Genomic DNA, 26004 nt, shown 5'->3' on the forward strand with positions numbered 1-26004 from the left:
GTACGTGACGTTTTTTGTGACGAGTTCGTAAGAATAATTTTGTCAGAATGTCGGTTAGTTAGGCTGACTCACCGGAGTTATAAGGCTCCGGCGCGCGCGCGTATCGATCAGCGGAGAGGTGTGCACGCCTGCTGCCTCCAGCTCAAGCGAAAAGGACGAGCTCCGCGACGCGACAAATGCGCCTCGATAACTTTCGTTTTCCTCGAGCCTCGGTCCGTTTCCAATCAAACTCCGCTGCTTTCGGCCCCTCGAGCGTATTCTCGCCGGTAATCGGAAAAACCGGTTCTATCCGTCGCGAGACAACGCCCAACGCGAAAATCACGAGACCACGCGGCGCAGCCTTCGCCGAACGGCTCGATCCGGCAATCGCACGGAATACCCGTGCGCTCCCGCTAATTATAATCGCACCTGTTGGTCGTAAGCGGATTATCGCCCCCCCCCCCCCCTCGCCGATGCTTCAAGATAAGCTCCGTGACAACGCTTGTCGCATTGGCACCGATTATTTCGGGCTCGTCTCGTTACGTGCGCGCCGCGTCGTCGGCAATTATTTTCGGAGAATAACCGTCCGGCGTGCTCGTAAATCACTCGCCGCCGGAGATAAAGCGAGAAGCGCGCGAGCCCACATCGCCGATAATAATTGCCGCTGTCGTCGTTGCCGGCGACGAGCGATCACGTCGGGAGCTTTCGGCCGCTCCGACGGATGCTCGCCACGAGTGTTCCGACGAAGGACTTGCGCCTTCTCCCTTGGCAGTCGCGTTCTTCACCGCGGGACGCCTTTCGGGCATCGTTGTCACGAAGCTAATCGAACGAGGCGGGAGATGATCGGAGTGTCGCTCGCGCGTGTCGTGTCCGCCGCAGTGCGAGAGGCCGATGACATTATTCATTGGCCGGATTGAGTTCGCTTCGAGTCTTTGCCGCGAGAGACGAGGAGCTCTCGCCGGGTCTCCATCCGTCGAAGCTATCCCGACTATTCGACGAACAAGTGGCGAGTGGGCTTTATCTCGTCCTCCCCTCCCCTGCGCCCTTCTCTCGCTGAGATCGACGGGGATAGCGATTTCGATCGGCAAACGTCCAAGGCAATTTTTATCTCCAAGCGAGAATCGGATTGGAGGAATAATGCGAAAGGAATTTCAAGCGTGAGGTGTGATTTTATTGAGAAAGAGAAGTGCTGGCGGACGCCGAGTTTAGGCGAACAGCTGGCTCGCGTCGGCGAACAGGGGCAATCCCAGCCTCTTGGCGTGGCTCTCGAAGCCCTTGAGCGAGCAGCAGTAGGTGTATCCCTTGGCGAGGTTGCCGAATTCGGGATGCTCCTTGGCGCAGGCGGCGACCTCCTCGCAGATGACGTTCCTGTCGTCGGCCGCGGTCAGGTGCGGATTGTTGACGGTGACGAAGACGATGCCCTTGTTGGCGGACGCTTGGTGCACGTACTTGAAGAGGAACTGCGCGGGCTTGAGGCCTCGCGGCAGATTGACATAGGTGGTCTTGTTGCGCGCGTCGCGCAGCCACAGGCTGAGGTAACTGCCGGACCAGATGTCCACGTCGCCGGTCGGTGACTCGGCGGCGAACCGACGCACGGCTTCGCCCACGCGCCTCCAGTTGCCCGTCTCCACGGACTTCCACACCGGCACCGTCGTCTCGTAGTAGCTCGCGGCGCTGCGCTGGCTCTCGTAGTACAGGTCGTCCTGGGAGACCAGCTGACTGGCCACGAACGAGTGCGTACCTGCGGGACGATAATTGCGCCTTCACGTGTCCGTGCCTCGCGGCCGGGTGCCAACGAACTCACCGTCGGCCGGCAGGTACTTGTCGACGAGAGCCGTGTCGTTGAACAGGCTCGCGAAGGAGTTTCTCTGCTTCGCTGCGTCGTAGACCGCGGCGAAGTTCACCTTCGGCGCCAAGGGACTTGGCCTCAGTGCCGCTTTGCCCGCGGCAACCGTCGACTTGACGGGCAGTGCTTTGAAGTGCGCCCACCTGGCAACCAACGCGGTTATCACTCTCGACTTCTCTATCCGTCCGCGAGCCTCGGCTTCGGGGGCCGTGGCGTCGCAAGAACGCGTCGGTGCACCGATTTCTCAGTTGACTCGCGGGACCGCGCGATACCTGGGAATGAATCCGCCCGACCAGCTGTTCACCGCCAGGTCCTCGATCACGGGCAAAAACTCGTCCTTTGCCAGAGCGTAGCCGACCTCGACGATCCTCTTGCCGTCCCCGGCCGTTCTGCTGGTCAGCCGGAGCGTGGGCTCCGCCTTGACGTCGCAGCCGATTTGCTTCAGAGGCGAGAAGAGGAAGGTGCCGGTGAGCTTGACGGTCGGCCCGCCGACGCACTCGAGCAGCGAGGACGTCAGGTTCGTCGGCCTGGCGCCGAGCACGATCGAGCCGGCCGGACAGGCGATGCGCAGTCCCGGCGCCTCCTTGTCCTTGTCGCCCAAGCTCAACTGGCCCGCGGCGTCGGGGTAGCGGAAGCGAGTGCCGCTCGCCTCCAGATAGAGCGTCGTCGCGTTTAGGTCCGTCGACGCGTTGAACGCGCAGCTCGGCTTGCCCGGGCCCTTCTTGCCGCTCGCCAGCTCTGCGTGCAAAAAGCTCACGGATGGACCGATGGGCCGCGCGGACTCGGGCGAACGAGCGCTCGTCGGAAACTTACGGCTGGAGAGCAGGAGGAGCGTCAGCGCGACGGAGCACCCGAGGAGCGGCGGCGGCGACATCTTTGCGAGAGTTGCGAGCCAAGCGTCGCCGGACGGCGCGAGTTGGCTTTTATAGGCCGAATCTTATCGACATCTCGGTTTCTTCGTCTTCGGAATACAAGTTGATTCCCTAATCAAGCCGGCTGCGTGATAAAATGACCAATAGCAAACAACTCGTGGAAGATTTTCAAGCCGCCGCCGGAGGCTTCGCAAATAAAGAGCAAGCATTGCGCAAGCGACTCAGCTCTGGAGGCGCCCCAACGAGTCACGGGGCAGTACACCGAGGCAGGTGCCTGCAACATCGCGGCGACCGTCGACTGCTTGTTTCTGGACTGGCGTCCGCACGGACAACGAATTCGTCGAGCAGGCGAACGGCATTGCGAAATCGCCGCGTTCGCTCTCGAGGTCGCGGATCGTCGGGTACACGGGGGGCACAGGACAGGGTCGAGCCAGCGGATTAAATCGAGGGGGACGGGAGGTCGAACGCTTCGGCTTGTCGCGCTCCCGACGCCTCTCTCGATGGCTGGCGGGGCGGCGTGGCGTTGTCGCACACCTCGTCGGCGAGCGATTACGGCCCCCCGAGTTACTCTGCCTGTCACCTCCGCGAGCGCGCGACAGCGCAACTTTGTCTAACGGTGTTCGGCGGCTTCTAATGCCATCTCGGGACAACCACTCAGCGCGCGAAGCCAGGCGAGCACTGCTTCGACGGGCAACTCGTCGGCGAACTTTGCGAGCACGGTGGAGCGGAGAGGAGGGGGGGGGAGGTCGCGGCGAATTTATCGACAGTTCGCGTCGCGCGCCGAGCGCGGTTCGACCTTTGAGCGCTCCGTCGGCAATTTGACGAATTCGCCGAAGCGCCGCGCGTCGCTAGCTTGCGGCTGCGGCAGCCGCAGTTCAATTGATGCGCGCCTCGGACGCGTCGCATCGCTCGCTGCCTCCGCCGCTTGCCGTTGCTCCCTCGCCGCGTATCCCTGCGTCCTCGAGTCCTTGACCTGCCGAATTTGCGCGCGTGCCGACCGCGCGTCTCATCCGCGTCCCGCGGCGTCGAGCCGCCGGGGAACTGCAGCTTCCTCTTGGCCGCGGGCACTCCGAAGCTGACGCTTCGGTCTCGTTCGTTAGCGTGGCTTTGATGGTCGACGCGTCGCCTCCGGGACACGAGCGAATGTGTGCACGCGCGGCCCGGCGGCGCTTCGCGTTGTTGTGTCTTATCTCCGCGGTCCCCCTGCCCCTCCTCCCGCGCTCTCTAGGGAATCTTGATTCTTGGCGAATTCGCACGGCCGCGCGACCGACTTGCTTTCGCACCTATCCTCGAGTCCACGGCTGCTTATGCGCGCACGAATTACACGCGAGAGGCGTTTTATTAATAAGCCTCACGGCCTAGTTTGGCTAAAATTGGCTCGGATTATCGATCATCGATATCCACACGTCCGCCGGTTTCGACGGGGTGGCTCGATGATCTTATTACGGCATTCGAGAGGAAAAACGAGGCGAGCTCGGCGGTTGAGAAAGGAAAAAGAAAGGCAATAATAGCAAGTGCAAATCCGAAGATTAGGGCGGCCGTGTCGGTCGTTTAAGATACTTCGGAAGCGCTCTCGTGTCGAAGGATTACAAATTGGCCGCGGCGAACGGCCCTCGTTCGCCTCGCTCGTCGAGCTCGGCACGCGCGGCTCGCTCTTTCAGCTCTTTGTCGCGCGTGGAATGTCCGGAGAACCCGTGGCCCTCGTTCGCGCGGCGATCGTCCCGGCAGATCGAACGAGCGACACGGTTTAATTGGTTTAGTTAAGAGCTGACGATAGGATTCGAGCGAAGCGCAAGGGCCTGCCAACGCAAGCGTCCTTGCGCACTCGATCAGAAATAAAACGTCGCGTCGCTCGGGCGGCAGACGAGTAAAAGGGAAAGCTTATCGGAGCGAGTGCGCGCCCGGCAGGCCGAGGTTCCCTTTTTTCACTCGCGAGCGCTGTCGGCGGCCAGATAATTAAGCGAGCGATCCATTAACGACCAACGAAAGCACGAGAGGAGGGAGCAAAAAACCAGTCGGCGCCGGTAATTCGATTCGGGCGCAATCAAGCCGAATACGAGAAGTTTTAGAAGATCCGACGTCGGCGGAGTTCATCGGAGGCAAGCCTCGCGTGTGTTAAAGGCTTTGTCGAGCTCAGCTGCGCGCGCGTTCGGTTTCCCGAGGCGTGCGGCTGCCGCTGCTCGTTGCCACTTGGTAATTAACGGGGCAAAACGCTACAAAGCGCACCGCCCCACCCGATTGAGTTTCCAGGGCGAGCGGCGCTGCGGCGCTGCGTTATCAAGACATTGTTACACCGACTAATTCGTTTGCTCGGCGATTATTCCATCGATCTGGCGTTTCCGTTCTTGTTGGCGATCGTCTCGTCCGAAAACAAGCCACGAGAAAACACATTCGTGCACGAAAGAAATCCTTCCGTGGACTGGCTGAACCAGCATTATGTACGTTTTTCCTACCCTACCTGTGCTGCTCGGCCATTCGGATCAGCAAACACGTCTGCAATTACTATCGAGTGTAGCAGTGGATTTCACGAACATCGGATTAATAAATTCAAAAAATATGATTTCTATTCGACATTTCGAATTCTCGGCGTTTTCTAACTTACGAAATACAGCGTGGGTTTGTAAACAGAAAAATGGGTACAGCGGATGGAAATCCGAGAAAAAGTGCAGGGTACAAAAAAGTTCTACGCGAAGGAAAGTTTGAAGGAACTTCGCTTCGTTTATTTATTTATTTTTCCGCGTAGATCGGACGGGAGCACTCGTACAGCAAAAGCACTCCCAGTAGCTGCGACTGCGACGCTCGCAAAAACGACGCCAAGCTGGTCGAGTTATAAAACGGATATTCGGCGCTAATCGCGTCACGGTCGCTCGGGCGCGCGCATCCTCCTTTTCACTCGCTCGCCGCTGCAACAATGGCCCGATCTCCGTGGTTTCTTCCGGCTGCGCGCGAGGGTGGCGATGAAAAAGAGAAAAACGAGAGGGCCCCGAGAGCGGATCACTCCACTGCGTGCGAAGCAGGTCTGGAGTGTCCGGCGCGGACGAGTCGGTTCATTACGACGAGGCGACAGCGCGGAATCGAGGCGAGGCATTGTTGCGCACTTGAAGCGAGCAGCGAGACCCAATTAGCCTCGAGCGAGCAATTGGGCCACCCGGTGCGGGGGTGGGGGGGGGGGGGGGGGCTAAAAACGAGGGAGAGATCGATGCCTCGCGCGGCTTTTCGAGAGGAACGAGGGAAGGCTTGGATCTCGAGGCGGCCGATTGATTTTTCCGACGGGGACGACGCGACTAATGAGCGTGACCCTCTCTCTTGTCGAGACTGCGTGCGACGAGCCGAGTGGGGGCGGCCTCTGCTCACCGCTCTGCCGAAATCCCGTCGCGCGTCGGGCAACGCGCGACGAGAAAAACTCTGGCCTGGAGAGGGAGAGCTCGTTTCGTCAGAGGCTCTCCGATGTGACAGTACGACTCCTCTTCTTCCCTGGGACGCTGCGTCCAATCGACAGCACCAATTCCCATTAATGCGGCTGTCGCAAGCAGAACAGCCCGCGAGAGCCTTCCTTTTTCGTTTGACCGAATTATAAAATACGCCGACAGGTCGCGTACGCGAATTCGTTTATTTGACGCGGAAAGGGAAGAAGATGTGCGTCGGAGCGCGCCAGTTTGTAGACGTATAGACGGGGAGAACGCGTGAGAGCGCTTGCCTCGAAAACCCTTAGCTCCCTCTTCTCGGCGCCGGAAACCCGGAAAAATAGCCGAACGATACGAGGCTATATCCATCATTAAGGCGAACGCGTGCGAGAAAGAGATTGATTGAAAAACTTTATTTGATCGTGCTCAAGTCCAGTTTGGAGCGGACCTACGGCTCTTATCCTAAAAATACAGAGCAAGTCCGACTATAAAATATACAAGCGTAAGAGCGCGAGAGCTTGGTCCCAGCGGAGTCCATTGAAAATTGGCCCGTGCGTGATCCGCGTCGGACCTCCGGACCCGAAAGGCCGACTCCCCGAGGAACCTCGATCGAAGCCACTTGGGCGCTGATTTCATTTTGGCGCCCGGTATCAATGACCGAGGTCGTGCGAGCATTCCAGAGTGGCGCGCCACCACGGGACGAACGACTCGGCGGTGCGAGGACGCCAGAGCCGTCGATCGCGAGCGGCGCGTCCCTCTGTTGGACGGGGCGTCGAACGAGGAGCACGAGCGAACGGAGGTCTCGTCGCGACGTAGCGCAAGGCGAGCGACAGCGTTAATAAGGAGAGCAACGTCTCTCCCAACGAAAATTGGGGTCGAGTGACTAACGAGATAAAGGCAGGGCGTTCGAGGAAGAGCATTCCATCTCGGTTGGGCTGCACCGAAAGACGCGCGCGCGCGCGGGCCGCAGCGATCGATGTACGCCAGATTACACGTAACGCGACGTGGCGCGCGCGCGCGCGAGCGCCACTGGCATCGCAATGGGACTCGCAGTCGATCCCGCTGCTCCATCTCGCCAGCCTTGAGGCCGGCAGGCGCTGCGCCGTTCCCCCGAGTCGATTCGCTCGCGGGGAGCGAAGGCGGCGCTGCGACTGGCAGTCGGCTTATCGGCGGTCGGACGAGGGCGCCGAGACGAGCTTGCGGCCCGCGCTGGTCGGCGCAGCGATATCGCGCGGGCGAGGGCGGAAGGGGGTGGCTCGCGCCGAGCATCCGCTTCCCCGTCGGCCCCACAGATGTCGCGCCCGTGCTCGCGCCGACTGCCGCGCTGGACACGTTCATTCTCGCGGCACGGCCGGGTCCTGTCCGACTGCCGAGCTGCGTCTCCCGTCGAAGCCGTTTGCTCGACGCCGCGAGCGAGCGAACGATCGGACGACTCGTGCGGCTAACTAGCCTTTGGCTTTTCGGTCTTCGCTTCCCAATTGAAAATGTCATCGAGGCGATTTTCTCGGTTGGACGCTCAATTAACCGAATACCCGTGTACCGGCCGAAATAAAATGAGATGTGTATCGAAAATACGAAACAAAGGCCCGCAGAAGCGAGCGCGATGTCAGCGATGTCAATTGCACGTTGTCGATGACGATAAGCAGGGCTAAATAAACGGATGATAACGCAATATTCTTATTTTCAATAATATGTTTCTGTATTTCGCATGCGTGTAATTACATAAGGGAATTACAATGTCAGTACAAGATCTAGCGAATGCTCATACAATTGTTCACTTCTGAGACTCCTCATCTCCACCGATTTATTTTGCTTTTTGGAAATATTTAAAAACGGGCCTCGCTTCCGAGAGACGAATTAAAACGGGAATTCAACCAACGGAATCCTGCACATCGTCGTATTATTACTTCTTTTTTTTGTTCAATTTTCTGTTTTTTGTTTTTTTATCTTATTTTTATTACTTTTGTTAACATTCTCACTCCTGCCGGAGAGTCGCATCGTTCGTCCCAACGAACGCACGAACAGTTTAGACGTATCGCTTGTTTTTAAAAAAGAGGGGGAAAAAGAATGTCTTTCCCTCTCCTTAATTCGTTTAAGTATATCGCAAGTATACGAGGTAAATTATAAAATAGTTTGAGACTTTTTGTGTTGCTTGTTTGTTCATTGGTACTGTATGAAAAAGGTCCACACTCGTGAGTAAAAATCAAAGAGCATAAGAAAAATACTTTGGACGGAGGCAGAGAGAAAGAGAGAAAGAGAGAGAGAGAGAGAGAGAGAGAGAGAGAGAGAGAAAGAGAGAAAGAGAGAGAGAGAGAGAGAGAGAGAGAGAGAGAAAGAGAGAAAGAGAGAGAGAGAAGAGATACACTGAAAACTAGATTGTGCTTGGAGTTAGAGTGAAGGATAGTTGATTTTTTACTCCAATTCAATATGTGACTTGTTGCTGTTGCTGTCCGTTTTGCGTCTAAAGCAACCAACAGATAAAAAGCGTGGCAGATAAGTGAGATAGAGATAAAGAAGGAAGCATCTATGTCGTTTCTTTTTGATAGTTTTTTAAATGCTATATTATACAGTTCATTTAGTTGTTTGATTTTATCGTTCGTTTAGGCAGTTTCTCAGAATACACGGAACTCAACGCAAATACAATATGTCGCATCAACAATAAAACACACACTTAATCAATAAAACACAACTTTTATTTATTGGTTACTTTATTTTTTTTTCTTATTTTCTTTTTTGTTTTGTTTTTTTTTCTTTTTCTTTGCGTTTTTCGTTTTGGCACATAAAACTAAAAGCGAGCCAAGGATCTACCCGGATATGAATTATCGCTAGAGATCGTCGTACAGACTGTTTACCGTCGCTTAAAGACTCCTTAAGACGAAAAAGTTTGTGCACGTGTCGAGTGAATTGTTGCCAATTGTAATGTTCGCAAGAACACCATGCCAAGGGAGGGTTCGGTGCATTGGAAGCTTAGGCCCTTGAATAAGTATCGTCTATCGTCCGCGTCGCGTGCCTTTGCTTGTTTCCCTTTTTTTTCGTTTCGTTTCGTTTAGTCTAGTTTTGTTGTTGTTATTTTTTTGTTGAGTTTTTACCCTTTTTAGTTTGTCAGTGTTGTCGAGTTTCGTTTGTGTAGCAGCTAATGGGACTAGAGAAAAAGTGACGCTACGACGAGTAAGCCTACGGCTACGAAGTGTGCGCGCGCGTTTACAACGCAGCTATTATTTGTTGACGCGTGTTGTCGTGTGTACCTCGGAAAAAGACAGGAACGGAAACGTCGCCGTCTATTTACAAGCCGCGCGAATGGTTGCTTTGTTTAATTACTTACGATCTAAAGCGCTCGAGCGAATGGCAGCGTCTTTCTGCCCCGGGTGCGTTGGTTGGCTTTGTCTCGCTCCGCGGATCCGCGCCGTCGCTGCTGCTGCTGCTGCTGCTGCTGCGGCTGCGAAATGTCATAGCTGCCCGCGCGCGCGACAACTGCAATTTTACTTGTTTTCTTTCTTCCGAGCGCGACACCGAGAAATTTGCGCGAACAATGGGCGCGCGCGTTGCGTGCCGAGCCGCGAATCTTCTCGGACTGGCTGCTAGCCGAAAGGTTAGTTTTCCTCGTCGCTTCGACGAATCAAAGAAAAGTAGCGAATTGATTTGACGCCAGCAGCAACAGTGGCGACGCAGCCAGACGTGCTATATATAACGAGAACGACGTTTCGTGAAGCTGAAAATATGTGTGCGATCGATTTGTTTGTCAGATACTTTTTAAAGCTTTATCAATTTAATACGCCATCTCTGTTCGTTTCTCCCCACTCGAGTCCTCTTTTTCATTGATACTCACACCTTCCCGCGGCTTCATCGTCCTTTCATTTTATACGTATATATTTCTATTATCGTTTTATTTAGAGTCTCTCTAATTCGTATGAAAAATTACGTACCCACAGCCTTGCCAACCAATACTGTGCGCGTGAGCGTGCTGCTTCTACTACTACGACCACCCGCCTCCCATTTTCATCGCATCGATTAAAATTCTTTTTTTACGCTGTCCGTACTTCTCATCGGACTGCACCTTCCCTCGTCGTCCTCGCTTTCTTTGTTCGGGCTCGCGTACGGCATGCGTCCCCCTCGAAAACTCGCCCGGTACGCCTCATTCGCTCGCACACGCGCTCAAATTTATTATTTAATCGTCATCAATTTCAAAGACTCGTTACTTTGTATTTGCACTATTATCTCGCTCGCACTCTCGCACTTGCGCCACCTCTTATTAATGCCACTTTAAATTCACAACGCGACCTTCCTTTCACCTTTTATTACATAAATTCATTTATTCTCTCATGCAATCAGCACGTAACAATTTCTTTATGTATAATATATATTTATATATATAATATATTCATTTATTTAATCGTTCATTTATTCTGTTTATTTTTTTATTAATCGATTTATTTGTTATGTATAATATATATTATCGTCTTTCGTCGCACATCGTATAATTCAACATACGCAAATACAAAAAGTTGATTATCTTAATTCCCCGTGTTAAATTGTTTAGTTTTAAAATTCGAAAAATTGATCCTCAACGCGGATTCTTCACACAACGGAATAACGTAGGGTTCGCGCCTGCCCTCTCCCCTGATTCTCGGTAGTCATTAAAGTGTGTGTGTGTGTGTGTGTGTGTGTGTGTGTGTGTGTGTGTGTGTGTGTGTGTGTGTGTGCGTGTGTGTGTGTGTGTGTAAACCATGTAGGTTGATCATATATCATCGTCGTCGTGCGCGGAACGTCGAATTAGAGCCGGCGTCGTTTATTACAAATACTTCTAGCTACGTGTTTCGTCGGCCGCGCAATCACACCGGCGAGAGCCGCGCCGCTGGCTGACCGCGCGCCGACCCTCTCCACTTCGGCCGACCCGCTCTCTCTCTCTCTCTCTCTCTCTCTCTCTCTGTCTCTCGCCCACACTTCCCCATCGGTTTATTGACTGTGCGTGTGTAACGCTCGCGGCGCGCGCCGGGACAATGGGGCGAAATTCTTACTAGCGAGTTTGCGTGCATGTTTGCGCGGCTCTCCGATATCTAATCCGTACGATTAACCCAACCCGCCCGCGCACGAGTCTCGCTCCCTAATATTATTACGCGCGTAAACGGATCGCGCTTGTCGATGTGGCGGCTCAACAACGTCCCCCCTCCCCCCTTATTATTGGTGTATATGCGCGAGATTAAATAATGGTTTCGAACTTCTCGAGGATCTGTGCGTATGTGCGTGTATACTCTGCTTCTTTATTTCCTTTTTTTCTCTCCCTTTTTATTTCTATTTATTTTATATTATTTCTTTAACTGTTTTCTTCTTTTATAATTGTTCGTTTTACTCGCTAGCTCACTCGCTCATTCGCTGCTCTTTTATTTGTCGACTAGGTCACCCTCGCGGCTTGCCTTTCTCCTCATTTTATTTGTATTTTAAGTGCGAACGGAGGCGTATGTGCGTGGATACGACAGTCACTCGGCGACCGCCGTAGACGGCAGCGTGGAAAAAATCTCGCGAGCCCTCCATCCCATTTGTTTTTCTTACTGTTTTTCTCTCAATTAAATTTAACGAAGACACGTATTTGGCACGTATTTTCTTTTTTTAGTTTTACAGCTGAACTCAATCGCGGAGATGTGTGTATTTCAAGTACAATATATATTTATTTATTTAGGAGTTAATCGAAAGTATAATATGATATAGCGTGTTTATTAAAATGTACGCGTGTCAATATATTGATTGCCAGGACTTTCCTCGGTGTGACGAGAAAAACGATATATCGTTATACGTATTTCATTACATAGGAACAGAGACGAAGATTGGGGACAGACTATACGCGTTGCCCGAGTAAACCTAATTCAATTCCTTTGTGTTTCTTTTTTTTCATCGTTATGTAATTGATTATTTAATTGGTTAACCTTATTATTTATCAACAGTTTTTTTGTTTCGTATCTATAAACGTTAACAGCTTTAACGTTGCCTCTTGCGAAATTCTCTGCCATACTCTCGCCTGCGTCCCTCTTTGTTTTCCTCCATTCCGTTCTATTTTATTTATATTTTCATTTTTTATCGAGGTTTCAGTTTATTTTACAATGCACCTTCGCTTATTACTACTCATATATTCCTCTTGGTATCGCAATCGCGCATATGTTTAACTCTACGAGCGCTAAGTGTTATCGTGTATATGTATATGTATGCATATGGCTATTATTAAAGCGCAAGTGCAGCGTTGGAAGCGCGAGGGGAGATCGTTATAACGTGCCCTCGCGCGATTGACCAATCGGTTGTTTCGCAAGTGTACGCGATCATTGCGCGCGATGGGTGCACGAGACGAGGCTCGGCTCTCGTCGCCATCGACGAGCGAAACTGAATTTACGGATTCGGGTGCGCAGCAGCCAAAGTGCGCGCGACATCGAAACAACCCCTGGCGGCGCACGAAAAGCTTGTCTCGGAACGCTGTGCAGAACAGGCCGAGGTAACTTGGGTAAATACGATATCTGGAATCTGTCAATTATATATCCGCGCCAGTATTTCAACTGACGTTCGCTGATTTCATGGCGCTTGAAAGGCGCGCGAGTCGATGCAGCGTTTCGCGCTCGAAGATTATGATAAAATATTTCGAGGGCTTTCAGCGCCAGCTCCGTGCAAAATTATATTTCGCGGATGCGACGATGGAAAAAAGGCGGCGAAACGGCGCCGGGAGGGGCGAGCGTTCGTTTTCGACGCTCCGCTGAAAAAGTTTCGCGAAGACATCGACGAGGAGGGGGCAATGGAAGAACCGCAGCTGCGTCGTCGAACGGCCAGCGCGGGAGAATAGGAGAGAAACCAATATGCATATATCGGCGAACCTGCGCGCTTATTATCGCACACACACGCACGCACGCACACGCACACGCACGCAAGCACACGCGCACGTCAAGAAAAACTTTTACGGACTCGAATTCGTCGAAACCCAGTAAATTTTCGAAACGACGACCAGCAAAAGAAAAGAGCTCTCGAGCAGCTGACGTCCATTAACGAGCTGCTGGCTGACTGCCTTAAAGCCTTTTGTTCCCCGCGCCCCCTCCCTGCCGACCGCTCGCGGGATTTACGGGTGGGTTCGCGTGCATCGGCCGTCGGGAAATGAATGACTTGGCGTACAGAGGATCGCTCCTGATTCCTGAGAAATTCGTCAAGTTTTCGCGCTCGCGGGCTCGCGCCTACAGCCGCTCTGCCGACGCCTTGCATTATATCCCTAATCGCTACAATACTCTCCTATGGTAATATCAACAGACGAGGATGATGAGTTTCTCTTGTTTTGCCTATAATCTATGTTTTTGGTTTGCACATCTTGCTTTCGATTTTCCGTTTATTTTTCTCTCTTCCGATAGCCGAGCGAGCATACAAATGATAATGCGTACGCTATACATCTATAGTTTTTAGCTGCTCTTATTTACCGTGCGAGTCGCCCGTTTGCTGGATATTCCTCGTTTCTCGCATTTTTATACAACTATGAACATAACGTTTATCATATATTTATAATAATAATAATATATAACCCGGGAGGCATTTTAGGTGGTGGATCTTTACACGTATAAACGCTTCGAGTTTTTATTCATTTCGTTTTTAGTTTAGACTTTTTCTTAAACGGTAATAGTAAGAATATGTATAATATGTATATCGCGCACTTACGTACTTGCTCTTCTCTCTTATTGAATAATATGTTATATATAATAATGCTACAATATATCTAGATATCCTTGCCTCCTATAAATGAGTTTGTTTTATTTATCATCGACGCGACAACATTCTCCTTTCTTGCTCTCTTTTTATATAAAACAATCGTTTATATCAATAGATTTATTGATGTATCTTTTTTACTGCGATTTATATTATATTTATATTATTTATACGTACGTAATATATGTATATATAATATACTCTGCACGCGAGAGTGTATCACTCCAGCAACGTGGTTATACATTTGTTCGGTGGTTTGCTTTGTGCGCGGACGCTGCTCTCTCTCTGCGCGGATCAGAATGACAACAGGTTGGCGCCGCGCGAGCGAAGGGTCCGAAAAAGTCACACGCGCGCGCACGCACGCACGCATACACACACGCATACACACACACACAAACACGCACACACGCACACCGAGATGCCGAGTCGACGACGTCCTCGCGCTCGAGCTCTCGCCCTCTATGGTTATTACTTGTTGACCTGGCTGCCCCGGCGTGCGCCGCCTCTCGCTTGCGAAGATATAATTGACGAGCGAGCGAGAGCTCGAGCGACTGCCGCGGCGGCTCCTGGCGCGTGCGCGCCCGTTGCGACTAGACTACGTCTTCCTCGATGTATTGGCAGTTGAGTGCGAAGGCCGTGGTCGTGTGCAGAGAATTACTGCGCTCTGCTCCCGTGGCGCGGCTGCGCTCGCCGCTCGGCCCCGGCGCTAAGGACATCGCGGCGCCGTCTCCTCGTGGTCGTCCAGCCGAGCCCGGCCCGCCGCTTCCTCCTCCTCGCTCGGGCGTCTTCTGTCGAGCAACAGCAGCGTTAGCGGCCTAGAGGCGCGCTCGTTAAGGGAGCTCGCGCGTCCCGAGGCGAGGGCAAGGCGCGACTAACGCAACCCGGATGTTTTCGCCTCGAGAACGCTCGCTTTGCGAGCGACGAGTTTCGCGTGTCGCCTTTCGCGGATAACGCGCCGGCGTCTCCCGGCGGAGCCGCGCGAACGAGATACGGCGCTGCTCGAACTGCCGAGTCGGCTTACTTTGGTCCGTGAGATCGTGGCGGGCGGTCCCGGGGCCATGGTCCTCGTGGTGGCGGCTGGCGCTGGACTACTGGACGATGATGTGGGGCGCGGAGAAGAGCACCGCCACCGTGGCCACCACCGTGAACAGCGTGAACGCAATCAGGCAGAACCTGTCGGCGACAACGCAAAGGACAGTGCTGACCTCGGAGACCGCTCTGCGTCGGGTGCGCCCGGCGGAGCTCACCTGTCCACCACCATGGCGGCGAACTTCCAGTCGCTCACTATCTCCGACTCCAGGTCGGCCTTCTTCATGCGGCTCGTGATGAATTGCAGCTCCTTCAGGATCGTGTGCAGCTCGCGCTGCGTGCCGCTCAACGGCAGTGACGCCGACGTCTCCTCCACGGTCGACGGCCTCGTCGTCAGCGGCGTCCCGTAGACCGACCTGTGCGGGACACGGTTAGCGGCTGTACTCTCTCGTCGTTACGGCTTTTTTCTTCCTTTTTTTAGACTGCGCTTTTCCTCGCTACACGCAAAGTTCGATAACTGGACGAGCGCCGAGAAACTCTTGCCGGCTTTTAATTGACGTTTATCAGCTAATAAAGCCAACTTCCGGCCAAGCTTTTTTCCCTGACTCTGCTGTAAGGCCGGCCGACACATCCGAGTCGATCAACGCGCTTCGGAAATAATTACTCCACGGCGCCGGCCGCCAATATTGTTCTTGCGAAATTCGAGCTTTCGAATCGTCGGCTGAGCGGCAAAACAAACGTTGACGACCTAGCAGCGCGACCTAGAAATGCACTTAGTCGCGCTCATCGTTACTTTCTACGATGGGCAAAGGAACATTTTATCGTTCTTTTACAGCAGGCGTAGATAAATAAAAAACACGTCGCCGCTAACTTTCTTGAGAATATTTTTCGCTGGGGCGGATCAAACTACGTTCCACGAGCAATACCGTTCGAGATTCAGGTCAAACTGATAAAAAAAGAAAAAGTCGGCAAAGACATCGTTACAAAGGTGTTTTTAAATTTAAAACGAGCCCTCTCGCGCGCAGACTTTTCACCAGCCGTCGTGCTCGCGCGCGACAGTTTACCTTCGTACGGATCAATGCATCGCGGAGCCTCTGCCGACGAACGCGTTGGACGAGGCGACCGCGCCTCGAGTGCAACGACAAAAGCGTCTCGAGCCTGCGAGCCCGACAAATGGAAGCTTTGTACCTCATGTAAGTGGAGGTTGGCTGCGTGCTGCCGATGTGTCGGAAGTCGTCGTCGATGTCGAGCACATTGGCGAGCAGGCTCTTGCTGCTCCGCTCCTGCAGCTCCAGCTCCTTCATGCGGTTCGTCATGAGGATGGTCTTGCGCGTGATTTTCTTGCCCGGCCGGTCCATGCGCAGCATCCACGGCAGCCATTGCAGGAACACCGCCTTCGTCTGCCGGCACGATTCGTGTCGCGGTCATCGTCATCCGTTCGCTCGCCGATTCCCTCCGAACTTGCCTTGGCCGATTCGATCGTCTCGTTGGCGCGGGAGCCCTCCGGATCGGCGGAGATGAATTTACGTCCCTCGGACAAAAGCGGCCAGCAAAGCCGTAACAAATAGCCGGCGCGATAAGTATCGGGCCATTCGAAATGATTAACAACAACCGCATTGATTTCGCGGGCGACCTGGTTCGATTGTTGCCCGCCGCGACACAATGACGCTCGGCGTGACGCGATTGACTGCGCTCGTATCGCGCATTGTTCTCTCGAATCCGATCGACCGTTAAATCTCATTATGCCACGGCGAAGTCGCGACGGCCGGGATATCCGCGGCACTGGCGCCGCAGTTCTCGGCGCGAGCGCGTCGCGGTTGGCCGAGCTACGGCGGCCCGTTCGGCGCGCCGACGCGAGGCGAGGACCACGCTCTTCCGGCGAGGCCACAGCCGCGGCGCGAGCTCGATAAGCGACTTACCCAGTTGGGCATCTCGTAGTTGTCGGGCTTGCGGTGGTGATAGTTGAGCACGAGGACCGTGAGCACGACGCTGCTCGCCACCATGAACATGATGCAGTTGAAGTAGGTCCCTGGTCGAAGCGTCGGCGGTCGGCAACGGGAGACACGCGCGCGCGCGCGCGCAAGCATACGCGAGAAGGATCGGAGAGAAACAGACACACAAGAGAAGAGGCGATTAGTCGTGGCGACGGCGCCGAACGCCAGGCGCGCGCCGAATCTCGCTCTCCGATTCGGCGCCTCTCTGCCTGGCTTTGCTTTTTCTTTTTTATTATTTTTTTTTTCGTGTCGAGCAACAGTGAAAGAGAAACACTCAAGGCGTTTAAGAACATAGTTTTTTTTCTTTGTTATTTTTTTAGACGTTTGGTTTAATGTCGCGCGATCGTGCACTGACTACACACAACTGGCACAACTACAGCAAAGTAAAAGTGAGAGAGAGAGAGAGAGAGAGAGACAGACAGACAGACAGACAGACAGACAGACAGACAGGCAGACAGACAGACAGATAGATAGATAGACAGACAGACAGACAGATACAACTATCGTCTAGGAGACAGAAGCAGAAGCAGAGAGCTAATTACTTACTGTGTGCGCTCGTGAAGGAGGGAGATATATAGGGTGCGCGTACACTTGGTTCGCTTACTGTAGATACTTCCACGCGGAGCCGCTTTGCGTGGCACTTATGCGCAAGCTTTGTCGGCCTCGCGCCGTGCTGAGAAGCGTCGCCACTGCCGCCGCCACCGCCGCCGCCGCCGCCGCCGTCGCTGCGTCGGCGGGGTGAAAACGCCGTCCCTCTCGCCCGACGATCGGCGAGGCGGCGGAGTGCACGGCGTCGCGGCGCTTAGCGACCTAGGCGAGAGGATGCCTCTCGTCCACGTTGGTCAGCGCGGCTGGTGCCCACGCGAGTGCTAATCGCGCGGGACTCTTGCCAGCGACGAGCGCGAGGCGTGCAGTTGAACAAAGCCAAATAAAGCCGCGAAGAAGGGGGGGGGGGGGCGGTTAACCGGACATGAGACAGGCACAGTGTGACGCAATTGGCAGCTGCAGTGTAATGTGAGCTCGTCGTTGCACAAAATTACTATCGAGTGCACGGAGTTGTGCACGTATACGTATACGAAAAGTGAGTGAGAGCGTGAGAGAGAGAAAAAGAGAAAGAGAGAGAGAGAGAGAGAGAGAGAGAGAGAGAGAGAGAGAGAGACGGAATGTTGACTGTAGTATCGGGGAAGGTAAATCGTCGACTGATCAATATGCATGCTTGTACACGTGAACATCAGACGACATATATACCTGTATATATAATACATCCCGCGCATACATATTTCCAAGTAGGACCTTAGACACTCAGCGTAGATTTTCGTAATGCAAATGCCTGAGGCTCTCTCACGACGGTAAAAAAAAATAAAAATAAATAAAAGAGTTGATAAAAGCTGATGAGCACACATCGGGGCAGAAGAGAGTAACGCTGTAGAGAGATCGAGACGGCGATCACAGAATGAATGCCAAAGGGGGTGAGACGGGAAGAGACAGAGAGAGGGAGAGAGAGAAGGTTACAGTGACGGACACACAGCGAGGGCATGGTGCATCTTCAATGTAAATTTGACCGCGAGCTAATCGAGGTCTTCTACGCGCGGCACTCGATCTGGATAATGAGCGCCCTCGGCAGTGGCGCGCGCGCCGTCCAAACAAAATCGAAAGTGGGTCGGCGTTCCCGCGACGCGCGCGGCGCGTGCGACATTGTCGCGCGCGCGCCCATCGGATTAACGGCCTTTTGTCTCGCTCGTTTGCCAGCAGTAACCAGCTCCCGCGCCGAGCGTCACTCGGTCTCCTCGACTGCGAGCGCGCGACCTGCTCGTAAAACTCGCTCGTGCCCCCTCCCCCCCTTTCGCCACCCTCGTTTTGCTTTTTGTTTTTATTTGCACCGTACGCAAACCTACCGACGTGTTTTACACCGTCATTATACGACGTACCGGCTGATGGACTATGATTTTCTTGTCTCTCTTTTCTTCCTTGCGGCTTCTCTTTCGACCCGAACAGTCGAAAACTCGAGCCCTTCATCTCGCTTTCGTTGCGAAATTTGATTACGGGTGGTAAAGGTAAATTTGAACGGCGATTAACGTTCGATCGCGGAAGCTTTGCACTCGCCCATCCCCGCCGCGAGTTGGGAGCGTCCGGGCGAGAGAGATCGAATTTCGCGAGGGTTCTGGACAAGAAAGCGCCCGCTCGAATGAGAGCGTCAATTCGCCAGAAACGGCCGTCTGAACGCGCGACAGGCGAGGAGTGTGGATCCGGTGCCAAAGCCATGAACGAGCGCCGGAGTCGAAGGGCTCGAGGCGACGGCACACTCTGGCCGGATTGCGCGCGTGGGAATTCGGCCGACTGCGACGAGGAGGAACGATGGAAGATTGGAGTAAGCGCTCCGGAGCGCTAAACCGGACGGAAATGGAAAATCGAGCCCGAGGCCACGCGGACGTCCTCCTGCCTCCTCGCCCTCGTCTTTTCCGCGGAGCAGTTTCATTTTAATTGGCGCTCGGAGTTTCATTCTCGGCGGAGGGGCGCAATACGCGCGCGCGCCAACGGCATGAAAACGAGAGAGAGAGAGAGAAAATAAAGAACAGCCCGGGCGTGCGCTTAAGGAATAATCAAGAGGCATCGAAAAGTCAGGGGCTAACGAGCTAAGCGCGGCGCTGGCGGCGTGCCAGCCACGTCGGCACACGTCGACCGCGCGGCGGAACCGGCAGCAGAAGCCAGCGCGTCAAAGGGAATTAACGCGCGTTTCGGCCTTTCTCCCGTCCTCGGGCAAAAGAATCTCTCCCCGCGGTGGCATTCAGCCGGCGCGGCGCATCAATCAGCACCGCAGAAGCGCGCGAGGATACAAATGGCCGACCAGAGAAATGCTAAAGACGAAAGAGAGAGAGAGAGAGAGAGAGAGGGTCTTTCATTAATCTCGCTCGTTTATTCCGCGCGAGAGCTCCGCCGGACTACCCTTTTGTGCGCTCACGGCTAATTTGCGATGTTTGAAAAATGCCTGGCTCTTTTTACCTCGTTTCACTTACCAAATTGACGCTGAGCAGTTTATTGTCGATTGGCGCTACGGAGAGTGGACAATTCGTGGCGTAATCGTGGCATGTTTGGCCAGTACTTGTCCAATTTATATATCCAACTACTGGGATCGCGCGGGTAAAAGGCTCGCAATGATGGATCGGCGCGATGCTACATTGCACATTCAATATGAAACGATGCCGTTGTATCTTTTCCCAATAAAATTTCTATTAAACGTCCGAGATAAAAGGAAGAGAGAGAAAGAGAGAGCATCAACGTGCAACGAGAGTCGGTGAACCGCGACGTTATTGGAACAACATTAAAAACTCATTAAATTATCAGCTTACGAATTTTGTAGGCAGGAGGCGGAGAATGCGATCGACAGATCTCTCCCTCCCCCCCTCTCACTCTCTCTCTCTCTCTCTCTCGATGCTCCAGCCGGGCGTGCTTATCGGTAATTGCGAAATTTCATCAACGAGATATCAAAAAACCCCGTAGCTTCTCGCCTCTTTTTTAAGCTCGCGAAACGTACGCTCGGCCGATTCGTCGCGCGCTGGCCCCTCCCCCCCGTGCCCGTGAAATGATTACATCCGCGGGAGCCGTAAAAGGCAGGTGCGCATCCCAGGCCGCTCGTCAAAGTTGCAGGTCAGCGCGGTGCGCGTCCCCGGCACGCAAATAATAAACGAGTCCGCGGGGCGCGCAAGCCAGGAGTTGTTTGCCGGCAAACGGTGGACGAAGGCGCAGAGGTCGGCCATGCCGAAGCACTCGATGCGCGACGCATCGGCCGCGCGGATGGACACCAGGCGATACCTGCCCGCACACTCCGGCGCGCCAAAGGACTTGGCGCCTTCGATCGAGTCGACAATGCGAGCGTGTGCCTCTCAAGCGAGAGAGAAAGAGAGAGAGAGAGAGAGAGAGAGAGAGAGAGAGAGAGAGAGAGAGAGAGAGAGAGAGAGAGAGAGAGAGAGAGAGGAGATAGACGAGGAAGAAGGTGGCGCGAGGGTGCAGGAAGAAAAGGGCTGACTCTTTACTTTCAATTTTCTTTTAATTGAGTGCAATTCCGGAGGCTTGCCGGCTGGCGCGTGCGCGCGCGCCGGGCGATCCGCTCGTAAATTAGAAATGTTAATTTGCCGAGAGTCGGCCGCGCGGCTCGTTTAATTTTCTATCCTTCTCCAACGGGGGCGGCCACGCGCGGCTCGACGCGATCCCTGCAAAGGTCGGATGCCAAGACGACCGACCGCGTCCCTCTATCGATCTTAGATCGACTTTATGGCCCGCCGCTGGGACCGACGGGGGGGGGGGCCGTCTCGCGGAGCCCGCGTCCATATTCACACGAGCACCCACGGCGCAGGTGCCAGCCCAGCGGCTTCGTCAATTATTACCGCGGCTTCGATCGGCCGCGCGGCAGCGAGATGAATAACCCAGAGCTGACCGGCCGGCTGAAATAAACACACGGCGCCTCCACGTCGATAAGCCAAGCCGCGCGCAAGTTGGCGCGCGACGTTAATTATTACTTTGGATCGCGCGCGCAGCCGACCGGCTCAACAAGTTAATTAGCATGGCTCTCGCGAGCGATGATCTTTCGGCGAATGGGACGAGAACCTAATTAACGCCTACCTGCCGCCGCCCGCCGAGCGAGCGACAGACCGAGAGTCAACAATTGCGCGAGTCGATCCTCGCCGCGATGCTAATTAATTAGCGCCGGCGCGAGTCGTTTCCTTCGCGCGCGCTCGCGCCCCGCCGTCGCTTCCTCCGCGGGAATCCACAAGCGACGCACGGGCCGGGTGCGTCGATCGCGTCGAGCAGCTCGACGATCCATAGAGGAGGGGGGCCGGGGGGAGCGGCTCGTAGAAAATAGCAGGTCGTCCCGGGCGAAAGTTGCGCGGCGGGAGTTTTCGCTGGCGTCGCGCGGATGCCTGCGCGATCGCTGCGGCGTTTTTCTGCCCGCTCGCGCGCACTTCAAAGATTAATGGAGATACGGGGCAAAAAGAGACGAGAAAGAGAGAGGCAGAGAGAGAGAGAGAGGCTTGTGCGGCATAATACTTGAGAGATGCTTTATATAATGCTCGGGCGTTAATCTACAAGAAGCAGTTTGCGCGTTCCTTTTATCATAATCTACTTATATACAGCATTTTCAGTTGAGAACAGCCAGAGAGGAGATAGAACTAAGAGAGTCGTATGTAATGTAGATATAGTCAAAGGAGTGTTGTATGTGTGTGTCTAAGTGTTATAGAGCTTGGTAAGTTTTCAGCTTTTAAGGGCTCGCTTCGTTAATTCTTCGCTCAAATTTACCTCGGTTACACGTGTTCAACCAAAGAGCTACTCTCGCTGTGCTTCGCTTCAGCCCAGTCAGCTTTTACGGCAATTTTATCGCGAAGCGTATCAAGCGACAGAGATTAGTTGGTTTTACCGGCGAGTCGATGCTCAAGTTGCAGACGTTACATCGGCAGAGGATGCGGAGTGAGACAACAACCGAGCGGCAGTCCGACAGCGAAGCAACAAAGATTTTCAAAAGAAATAGCTGAAGCGCTCGCTTACCGATAACGATATGCACCGTGTACTGCAAGTCCGTAGCACATGCTCGTACAGTTAAGACGCAGGATGATACAAGAGCAGTGGAATCCGTCACGACCGGTCGCTGGTTGTCGTTGCCGACGGCTTTCGGAGTGGGCCGTGAAATTATCGCAGCGACTGGGCACACGCGGCGCGTCGGCGTTCTCTCTCGTGTCGCGCGTCTCTTACACACCGGATAGATGAATATATTTATGCTCGTCAAGATTAAGAGAGGCCGTCAGAGTTTGGTTTACAAAAGCCGAGGGCAACAAAATCTAGGTCAACAAGGCATGATAGAGATAGTGAGAGAGTGAGAGAGAGAGAGAGAGTGAGAGAGAGTGAGAGAGAGTGAGAGAGAGTGAGAGAGACAGAGAGCAAGAGAAAGGTAATATAAGGCGTTTCGTGAGTATGATCATTGCGTGCGCTACGCGCGAGCTTTCCTTATTTCTTTGCTTTTTTATCATCGTGTCTTGGTTTGGTTTTTTTTACTTTGATCTTTCATGTCGTGATCGCTTATACAGTTGATTGCTTAGTTGTTTTTAATAAGTAAATCGTCATTTTCTCTTGACGCGTTGTCTTTTTTCTTTCTTTTTGGTTGCTCCTCTGAGGACACAAGAAAGTTGAAAGAAGAGCAGACGAGAGTCGGCTAAGGAGGATAATGCGTGGGGAACGGACGGGGATGAAAAGTCGGCTCTGCTCCTTCCTGCAGCTGTTCTCTCGTTGCGGACAGCCAGAGGCGAGCTCTAGACAATATTTTGACTCGCGAAAAAAACGCGAGCCGCGCAGCTGGAATAACGCTGCTGGCGCTCGCAGCCACGCTGTATTTTATCGTTATGCGCCGTGCGATATATCTCGAGTGCCAAGCCACTTATAGATCGATATCGTTTTCGCCCTTTTTTTTTTATTTCCTTTTGCCCGTGCCTCGGTTATTGAAAAACAAATAGCACTGTCAAATCGTTCATTGTTTTAATCTCTCGAATTTGTCTCGAAAAGTTTGCCGGGAAAATTCCAAGGCGGAAACAAAAGCCTGGTGTTTTCCCGTTCTCATCAACAGCTCTCGCAGCAAGAGAATACAGCCACGAGGGCAGAATGTTTCTCCCTCGTTGAGAGGTGGTGAAAGAGGGGGATGAGCGAGTCGTAAAGATATTAATGTAGGGCGAGAGAAAGAGGAAGAGAGGAAGAGAGGGAGAGAGAGAGAGAGAGAGAGAGAGAAAGAGAGAGATGGTGTACCTATGAGCGGCACCGCCTCGGAAGTGCGGGTGATAACGTGGGCCACCAGCAGCGAGAAGACCGTCTGGGAGAGTAGAATCGTCACACCTGTAACACAGATCACAGCCGCGACGAGGCCGCAACATGTGAACGATTCTCTGCGCCGCCTGTTCTTCGCGTGCGTCGAGATATGTCTGGATCGCCGCCAGATTTCTCAAGTCAATTGCATCGACTACGACTCGTTGCTTTCTTCACACTCACGCTTACACAATGATTGTTATATGTACGGTACAACAGTGACGACAGCAACACCCATTCACACGCACGTGATACAACGACGATACCAACGAGTTATCGTTGGAGGACGAGAGAGAGAGAGAGAAAGAGAGAGAGAGCGAGAGAGAGAGAGAGAGAAGAGATGGGCAGGAGAGAGAAAATGAGAGAGATGTCGATGTCTGTGATGTGAACGCGATGAGAACCGATCGACGGACGCCCGTCAGCGACTTACCTTTGAGTTTCTAGAAAGCCCTCGGGATCTCCATCTAATTGGCTCGAGCTCTCTATACGTATTGTAGAACCGCGGCTCTTTACAAATTCATGGACGTACGTCGTCGAGAATTATATCCTCCTCCTCCTCCCCCACCCAACTTCCGCACGTTTCATATTGCCCGTTTCTTTCTTCTTTTTGTCTTTCATTTCTCAAACCCAGGGGCTTACACAAATTGAGTCTAATGTAATCCGCGGGAGAGGGAAAATTCGCGTGACGCCCGGTACAAGCGCGAAAAGTCTACGGACGGGAAAACCGCCGCGAGACCGGCGGAGGCTCGCGTCGAATACTGATTTCGCCGACCTACTATTTTGGAATTGAAAGCGCGGCCTGCGCGTTTCTTCCGACGTGGCGAGCGATCGGTCGGCACACCCTCGAGTTCGCGCGGAAATTGAAGCAGCCGCTCCCTCCTTCGCGCTCGCGGGAGATACGGCGCGCCGACGCGACGGCACAGCGGAGGCCGCCGTCGCGCGAAAGCGAGTGGAAGCGGTCGACGCTCGGTCGTCCGGCGAGGCGGACGAGAACAGCTGCGCGGCGACAGATCTCGCGGCGCGGCTCCGCTTATCGGTCCGTAGTGCGTCATAAACGAGCTCTCCAGCGTCGCGCCGCCGGGAAAAATCAATCGGCGAAGGGCCGGCCGTAAAGGCACGCGACGCCCCAAGGCGGCGGAGCGATAAATCCGGCGACACCTGTCCCGCCGCCGTCGCCCCGCCGCGGTCGCGCTTCGAGAAAAAGCGGAGCCTCGCGAGCGCGGATCCTCGTTATCGCCGCCATGATTTACGATCGCGACCTCTCCCCCTCCACCCTTGCGATTGACCGCCCTCGTCGATCAACGCTTCGCAGCTGCGTGGAGCATTGTCTGTCTGTCGGTCTGTCTGTCTGCGTCTGTGTGGGGTTTCATATTTATTCAAGCGCCAGGGGGAGCCAAGAGAAGTGTAAAACGCAGCACAGAGGAAGGGTAGAGTGCAAAGCATGTTCAAATCAAACGAAAAATTTCCAAGTTTTTTAGTCTGTTTTTTTTAAGAGTCGAGCTTCGGGAAAGCGACTCTGCTGATCTTTTAGTTACGCGTTAGTCCGGTTTACATTATAGGTGCTTGAAAGAGAGAGAGAGAGAGAGAGAGAGAGAGAGAGAGAAATAAAGATAAATACAGAGATAGAGTGAGTAGAGGAGAGATAGAGTTCGCATTTATTTTTAGAGATCGATGGTTTATCACTTGTATATTTAATGTTGAACGAGTATACACAATATATAATCCATCAATAGTTATAATAGAGATATGTAATACGATCAAATACAAAATGAACACTGCGCAATTTGTTCGAATAATCATGGCCGCAGTTCAACACACGGCAACCTCAAACTTCAAATCATCATAATCAAAGCAACAGTGAGAAAAAAAACAGATTTTACGGTCAACAGCGCCAAATATATATATATATATATATGTAACAATAGTAGTAAGAAAAAACAAAAATCAACTCGCAGAGAAAGAGAGTGAGGAAGAAGTTTGGTGAAAGAATACATACGCATACATATACGTATACGATGTTACATACTGTGTTTATGTACATCAGATAGTACAATGCAAGCGAGGGTGAGAGAGAGAGAGAGAGAGAGATAGTAAGAGAAGACGAGCCAACGAAAAGTAATGGGCAAAAAAACGAGAGATAAAACGACGTCTCGGAGTTGGGGAGAATGAAAGCAGCGTAGCATTGCAGTGGGATTTCTATTCAATTACGTCCGTCGATGTAATCGCTTCTTTTTCCTAGGCGCTGTTTGCCCTCGGCAAACGCCGAACCCGTCGCGGAGCGTCGTTATAACTAGGGAGCGCCAGGATTTGCCGTCCGCCGT

General features: G+C 53.2%; 2 protein-coding genes across 7 annotated transcripts in view; both read right to left on the reverse strand.

Annotated features, from left to right (window-relative positions):
* Positions 1 to 1137: 1137 nt before the first annotated feature.
* On the reverse strand, positions 1138 to 9570 carry LOC131667267 (uncharacterized). Its single transcript, XM_058940590.1, has 5 exons — positions 9424 to 9570; positions 2639 to 2821; positions 2098 to 2563; positions 1784 to 1968; positions 1138 to 1720 (listed from the first exon to the last, which is right to left on the reverse strand). The coding sequence occupies exons 2-5, from the start codon at positions 2697 to 2699 to the stop codon at positions 1185 to 1187; spliced, it is 1248 nt and encodes a 415-aa protein (XP_058796573.1). The 5' UTR covers positions 2700 to 2821; positions 9424 to 9570; the 3' UTR covers positions 1138 to 1184.
* LOC131667266 (neuronal acetylcholine receptor subunit alpha-7) overlaps positions 8809 to 26004 on the reverse strand; it is a 60993-nt gene continuing 43797 nt past the window's right edge. For all 6 annotated transcript variants that reach the window (XM_058940589.1, XM_058940588.1, XM_058940587.1 and 3 more), the window contains 5 exons: positions 16769 to 16878; positions 16038 to 16249; positions 15068 to 15265; positions 14842 to 14993; positions 8809 to 14608 (listed from right to left, as the gene is read on the reverse strand). In XM_058940589.1, coding sequence (XP_058796572.1) covers positions 14527 to 14608; positions 14842 to 14993; positions 15068 to 15265; positions 16038 to 16249; positions 16769 to 16878 — 754 coding nt within the window. In that variant the 3' untranslated portion in view covers positions 8809 to 14526. The remainder of the gene's footprint in view (positions 14609 to 14841; positions 14994 to 15067; positions 15266 to 16037; positions 16250 to 16768; positions 16879 to 26004) is intronic.

Source organism: Phymastichus coffea, unplaced genomic scaffold, assembly GCF_024137745.1.
Source record: "Phymastichus coffea isolate CEN01 unplaced genomic scaffold, Cenicafe_Pcof_1.1 PCOF00063, whole genome shotgun sequence".
NCBI classification, from domain to species: domain Eukaryota; kingdom Metazoa; phylum Arthropoda; class Insecta; order Hymenoptera; family Eulophidae; genus Phymastichus; species Phymastichus coffea.

Coding starts and splice junctions, on each gene's coding strand:
- LOC131667267 (XM_058940590.1), bottom strand. CDS start 2,699: ATGTCGCCGCCGCCGCTCCTCGGGTGCTCCGTCGCGCTGACGCTCCTC. Junction 2,564..2,638: donor GCTCCTCCTGCTCTCCAGCC/GTAAGTTTCCGA, acceptor TTTTGCACGCAG/AGCTGGCGAGCGGCAAGAAG. Junction 1,969..2,097: donor TCGGGCGGATTCATTCCCAG/GTATCGCGCGGT, acceptor GTTGGTTGCCAG/GTGGGCGCACTTCAAAGCAC.